Source organism: Phaeoacremonium minimum, assembly GCF_000392275.1.
Source record: "Phaeoacremonium minimum UCRPA7 unplaced genomic scaffold PA7_03_scaffold_27, whole genome shotgun sequence".
NCBI lineage: Eukaryota > Fungi > Ascomycota > Sordariomycetes > Togniniales > Togniniaceae > Phaeoacremonium > Phaeoacremonium minimum.
Genome location: NW_006920934.1, coordinates 103456 through 110554, shown reverse-complemented (window position 1 = coordinate 110554; position 7099 = coordinate 103456). Strand labels below are relative to the sequence as shown.

Here is a 7099-nt window from a genome sequence, read left to right as displayed (position 1 = left end):
ACAATGAGGTCACACACTCGAGCCGCAGCGGTTTTACACGAGGATATCAAGGCGGCGATGTCGCTTTTATACCAATCAGGCATTCGAGAATTACGGCACAATACTTCCATGAGGACTGCATTGTATTCGCCCTTCGAGTAAAGCTTAACACATGGAATTTGGACTCCGTCCTCAAAGATGGTGCTGGAGCTTATTGACATGCTTCCTGGGACCTTTCCACCAACATCGCTACGAAAGTAACATTAGTATAGGCACATTGGCGTTGGATTGTAAGTCTCTGGTAGGCTGATTACTTACGAGAGATGTCCAAAATTGGCGCTCCAACCGACCAGGTTGTGATCATAAAAGATTGGCAAGAGAATGATGACATCGCATAGATGGCTTATAGCTCCATCAACTTGATATGGGTCATTTGTGATGAAGATATCCCCCTCTTCTATGGTACCACCTGAATTGTTCCACATTGCCAAAAACTCGCCGATAAAACTGCCAAATTGTCCGACCAACATCTTGCCGGCCGGATCAGTGACGACGTTGAACTCGTCCTGCTGCTCACGGATGCCAGGCGACATGGATGCTCGGAGAACCAAGGAATCCATTTCATTCCGTATAGCAGCTAGGGCGGATGATACTAGTGTAGGCACAACAGGGTTCTGGGCGATGAACGAGGCTGCTGACTCGGGAGTGTGTGATGTTACAGTAGAAGATGAGCCGTCGTCCAGGGGGCGGATCAAGATATTACCGATATGATCAATTTCTCCGTAAAAGCCCGGGAGAATGAGGGTGTTGGAGTCCATCTCAGAGATTACGCAGGGGCCGTCCACTCGGCAACCAGGAATTGATATCTGGGCTCGGTCCCAGAATGTCGCCGTTACTTTCTTGCCATCGACAACAATATCCTTACGGTTGACAACCGCAGAATCTGGGGGGCGTACGACGCCTTCTGATTGTTCCTTTAGCTGGGCTAATTGGACAGAAGCTGAAGAGTCTGTGGCCACGACTCCAAGCCTCACTGCTTCGAGCTCTAAGGATGGCATGGTAAAACCGAACTGTTGTTCATGGGCGGCATTGAATCGACGAGCGAGCGTCTTAGCAAGTTCTTCCATGCCTGCGGTCATCTCAGGTTGTGTGAAAGGGATAGTCAGGTTGAGGGCTTGACCCTTGAATCGTAAGTCGACCTCATATGTGAGCCGAAGAGAGGTCTGTGACGAGCCGGCAAGAGCAGCCAACAACTTTGAAGTGCAACCTTCCTCCAGGGGCCGAGTCACCTCCACGAGGTCGTCCAGGGTAATCTGGGAAAGTAGTCTAACGTAAGAGATAGACTGCTCGTGGCGTAGCTTTGTCATGGCATCTCCTTCGGCACAAAGCACACCTGGAGCTGGTGGAATAATAACAGGCCAGGCACCCAGGAGCCTCCCAACGGCATTTGCATGAAGTGGTCCAGCTCCACCAAAAGCTACAAGAGCAAAATCACGGGGATCGTAGCCCTGTTCAACCGAAACGTTCCGGAGAGCGCCATACATGGTTTCATTTACCAGATTGATGATACCTTCAGCTGCCCTCTTGGTCGAGATACCCATTTGGTCAGCAATAGTCTTGACAGCAACCACTGCAGCGTCCACGTCCAGTTGGAAATCTCCACCGAGAAGTCGTTCAGGTAAATAGCCCAGGACCAGATTGGCATCAGTCACTGTTGGCTCCTTGCCACCCTTGCCGTAGGCAGCGGGCCCGGGGACGGCCCCGGCACTTTGTGGTCCGACGCGCATGGTTGCCGTCAAATCAACGAATTTCGCGATTGAGCCACCACCGGCGCCTATCGTCTTGACATCAACGGATGGTGCACGCACTGTCAGCTTGTCGACCATCGTTTCCCGACGCAGAGTTGCTTTGCTATCTATGATGAGAGCACAGTCGGTTGATGTACCGCCCATATCGAGTGTGATAAGATTCTTGTACTGCGTGTTATGTGCTATCACATCAACGACGCCCTGCACGCCGCCTGCCGGACCGGACCTAAGGTGAAATGTCGTTAGTCGATATAAAGAGAAAACCTTGTTTGATAGCGGATTTAATTTAAAGTGCCTTACATCAAAAGGTTTACTGGCAACTCACTCGCCAGATCTAGACTCGTGAGGCCGCCATCACTCTTCAAGATCCGGATCGTGTCACTGTCTTCCTCGAGGAGGTGCTCCAGTCCTCGGAGATATTTGCGAATCAGGGGTTTGACCACAGCATTTGCCGCGGCCGTGACTGTGCGTTCGTATTCTCCCAGTTCGGGCAAAACCTCGGCAGAGCAGACGACCTCGATATCCGGACCGAACACATCACGAACGATTTCCGCGACTATTTTCTCATGGGAATCATTACGATAGCCATTTACGAAGCTAATGACAATCGCTTCTGGGTTTTGACTTCGAAGATCAGCTAGGTTCTTGCGGAGAGCAACATGATCCACGGGCGTCACGGTTTTGCCATCTGCCGACATCCGCTCCGTGCATTCTACAGTTCGTTCCAAAGGAATCATAGGAGTTGGAGGCACGAAGCTTATCCAACCTCCAAGACCACCAGGGATTTGGGATCGCCGGTTAACCAAAACATCTTTGAATCCAGCGGTGACAATCAAGCCTGCTTTGACCCCTTTGTCTTCCAGGATTGCATTCGTAGCTATCAACCGAGTTACTATCATATCCGCCTTCTGGCACGTCTGTGTTGTCCATCCTGTGATGCTCGACAAGCATCACGGAAGATTGAACTTCAGGTGCACTCACCAACAGTTGTACCGTGGTGGATAGCCGTGAACTGTCCACTCCAACCATATTTCGCCTCGAGAAGCTTGCGAACCTTAGTTATGCCATTTTTCACGCCGACACTCTGGTCGTGGGGCGTTGATGGAGTCTTAGCCCGGACAGTATCCCCGCCAGGCGTGATGACACAGACGTCAGTAAAGGTACCCTATTGTGCGTGGCAGCTTGATTAGGCATGTATGACCCTAGTGAAGCGACGTGATCGAAAGATGAACTCACACCGACATCTACACCGAGGTGATACCCTGTCACCGAATTGTCGGGTCCCATTAGCACTAAAAATGGGTGAAGAGAAGTTAGACTCAACAAACTTGTTCAAGTCTTGAGGGGGAAATCGTGTCAAAAAGCCACAAACGCTACGGGTACAAATCTAGTGAAGGACAGTGCTGTGCGTGTTCAATATTTAGAGACACATCTAGGTTAACATACGTTGCTGTATAATATAATGTCTATTGCGTGGGCCTCTGGCTATTCAATTGAGCTCTAAGTCGGCAACGGCCTGCAGATCCGTCGAAGTCGAGATCCGGTCTCCTAGCGCCTCATAATTGACAAGCGCGTTATGATCGGTCGTCTTTTCAATGCACCAAGCAAATAGACATTGGATATTCTATCTTGTACAATGGGCAATAAGGGCCAGGAAGACGTGTCGGAAGTGGAAATCAGGCATCCGACGGCTGATCGGGTAGTGGTACTTAGGGGAGACGGATATTTCGCGATAAGGTTAGAGTAAAGTATTCCTGACATTATCTCAACAGTTTTGCGGCAGATAGCGCCTATCTTATTTTGACACAAAATAGCTCTTATCTCGTTGGAGGAGTAAAGGTGTTTCGCATCACCCACTCGTTCTGTGATACGTCAACAAGCCCACCAATCAGCATGTCCACTACACCATTTAAAGTCAGTAATTGCTGTGGGAACAGTAAAAGCGTCAGGAAATGCGAAGGAGGGGGGGAGTAACAGTCCTTTTTGGACAGCCTCTTGGCCTTCGTTACTCAGACCATGGCCAGAGGGGGTAAAAATGAACTCTAGAACTAGCTTACTGTCCTCGGGCACCGAGAAATCCATGGCCAAATCGTCCATTGCCATGTTATCCAGATTGAACACATAAGTAGCCGCTTCGTGAGGAAATGAGTCACCATTATCAAAGGTCGCATGGGGAAAACCGGGCCCTGTGTTGTGATTGCTGGGCGGATCTTCGCTCCAGTGGTCCTGGCCCGCATGACTTCCATCGTTCGCGTCTCTACTTTGACTGCCGGGAGATCCTATCATGTCGTCAAGCATTGCAGAGAATTCCCCTTTTGCTTCTACAAATCCCCCAACCACAGAGCGTAAGGCTGCTCGGACCTCTGGTCTCAAGTTGGCAATTGGACATCGGGGGGTGTCGCCCCCTTTTTCTATTGCTTCGAGTACCGCCTGCCTCACGGCTTCGAACACGTCGCGATACTTACGGGCCCCAGTCCTATAACATTTACAGTCAGCAAATACCCTATAGTTGTATGAGTGGAGGGAAATGAAAAGGTACAATGGATATGCCGTGTGATATGCGCACACAAATTTGAATAGTGCAATGGCTTCCAGGTCCGGAGCCTACAAAGATGAAATCACGAACTGCTTACCAACGCTCTGCAATTATATACATAACGATACTACAGGCGTTAATGTCGTTACTGGTGGTGATACTGAATACTTCACGTGGTGCGCCCCAGGTGCAGTACAACAATGTAAGACCTAAATATGGATGTATACTGGCGTCAGTTGTCATGTAATATGACCAGTGGAGCTGGTAATGGATTGGAGAATCATTTACCGGCTAGAAATACAGAGTGAAGTGCCATGATAGAGAACCCGACTGGCACAACTTGGTGCAACTTCTTGTACGTGCGACACACTCCGCCACAAGCTTCGGCACATTTCCTAAGATACCGACTGTCCACAAGCTCATGGGATAGAATGATTGGATATAGTAGAAACCGCATGCATTTGTAAAAATACACCATCTTTGATCATATCGTCAGTTTTCTTTCGAAACATTGCCGTCCTGGGTTGAACAAAGAGGGACAAGGCACTGCACAAATAAGATTTACTCACGTAATTATCATAGCCGTCGACGCACAATATGCTAAAATTTGGCAGTTGCCCTGCATCAAGTGGCATTGATGCTTTCCATTCCTCTAGACGTATCATAAATGCTTCAACATCTTGTTTCAATGACACAGGCGGTCTATCAACCCGATATATTGTTTGTTGGATGTCGGATTCTATCATTCTCAGTCGACAAATATAAACGAAACCGGTCATTGAACTTGACTTCTCTGGAGGCCTATCACTTTTTGCAACTGCTTTTCTCTTGCTGTTAGCTATCAGAACTTCGTCTTCTATTGATTCGTCGATATCTAGAGGTAGCTAAACAAATGGTCAGCACAGGATAATCGGAAATCAAGACATGGAGATATGGACTTTCTTCTGTCAAACTCACCTCGACGTCTATGTCTCGATCAGATATTGCAAACGGCCGGCCTAATATGATGGATACCTGGCGGTCCAGGCAATAACTCGTCCAGAAAATGCGCTTCCGCATCTCTTCCATCAAGGGAGACGTTCTCAGTGGGGCTTGGCGGTGCAGGCCGAGTTCGATACATTGGCGCATGGCCAATCCTGTGTAATTCCATGCTCCCAATCCCTTCGGTGATCTCAAGTTGTATATTGCAAAGAGCAGGAGTATCTGGATCGACTTCATGCCATGGTAGTGGGCAATAACATGATGAAGATTCCTGGTTGCTTGCTCACAGTGTTGCTCAGAGGCAAAATCGCCAGTCTCGCCTGTTGTCTCTAAAAACCGGCCACCAATGGCGTACACCATATGTGCAGCTGTAATCCTACGAAACGTAAGCTGCTACGTTTTCTAGAGCACTAAGAGAGGTTTATTTTTAGAGGATGTTGCCTTACTCGAAAATGTCAGTCAAAGCTGCCCGTCTCTGGTGCAGTTGTCGCAGGAATGATGAGTGCAATGCTGGCCATCTCGTAGATATATGATGGATATAACCACGGAGAAGCTTGTCAGCAACCGCAACAGGAATTTGCGCGAGGTCGATTGCGGCCTGAGATGTTCCCGTTGTGGTGCTGGCTGATTTTGGGCTTAGATGCTCCCATTGATTGTTACCTTCATCCGAAGCAGCTTCAATTGGTCTGTCGTTCATGCTATGATCCTCAATTTGCATCATTGAGCTTATTATTCGTCCCATGGTTATTTGTGACGTCGCCCCAACGTATCCGCCTAGACCTCCCAATGACATATCCCGAAGGATATGCGAGACCGAACTGATGGTTTGGGCCCGATTCCTAGGTGTTTCCCCCGAGGTTTGACTGCTCTCTGGCGAGTGGCTGGGTAGTCTGAAGACTGTTGATTGCCGAAGGCCCCCTTCATCTCCCATAAGTAGCCCTGGGTCGTTGGCAGTCTTGTCACGAACTGTAGCCTCTAGTTTTGCTAGGCGCTGATTTATAGTCTCGTAAGACTGAGGCTCTTGTTGGTTAGACTTTGGCTTAGATGTTTGAAGATACTGGCATGGCAATCCAAACGACTCGCAATTAGAGCAAGGCTGCTGGCCATTGCACTTGTGTTTGACGTCAGATTATTGGTACGCTTAGGTTGTTGACAGAACACTTATCTGTTTCCTTGACTTGCATCTTCGACAAGCCACCGCAACGCGAGATCGTTTGACAGGTCGGGATGTCTCTTTGATCACAGAAGCACTTGCATGAGTTTCGGTCATGGAGTCAGCTTCGCCGTTACTGCTTGTACTCATGATTGTGGTATTGCTGCTTCGACTTCGAAGCTGCCATCTAGTAAATATAATGGCGAAGGGTGGATGTTGAAGGACTTCACTGTTGCCCCCCTTATCTTTCGTGATAATAGCGTGGACCTTAGAAAGCTTGTCAGACTAGCTGTACCTGTTCTAGGACGTAACCTATCTAGGAGAGATGGTTCAAAGATGGTGGGGGAGATAAGAGTACCCACAATATTCCCTGTTATCCCCTTGGATTTGTCGTGATTGATTGATGCACTAGGTGATGCTGACAGAACTACTATATGAAGGTCTAGGCCCGAAGGGGAGGGGAAGCGAATTACACCTCTGCCGGGGTAATATTTGTTAATTCTGAGTGGGAATCACGACTTTTCAGACAAGGGAGTTGCTACTTTTGTCAAGACCAGCAGGGATGAGAAATAAACAGAATCTTTGAAGCCTCAATCAGTTATTCTCAACCCTGGTTTTCTGGTATATTCAACTCGCTAAAAT

General features: G+C 48.5%; 1 protein-coding gene across 1 annotated transcript; it reads right to left on the bottom strand.

Annotated features, from left to right (window-relative positions):
* Positions 1-293: 293 nt before the first annotated feature.
* UCRPA7_342 (putative hydantoin utilization protein a protein) lies at positions 294-2485 on the bottom strand (the record flags this gene model as incomplete). The annotated part of the gene is made up of 2 exons (XM_007912938.1): positions 294-2013; positions 2088-2485. 2 exons carry the CDS (start codon positions 2483-2485, stop codon positions 294-296), a joined length of 2118 nt encoding a protein of 705 aa, XP_007911129.1.
* Between the last annotated feature and the right edge of the window lie 4614 nt (positions 2486-7099).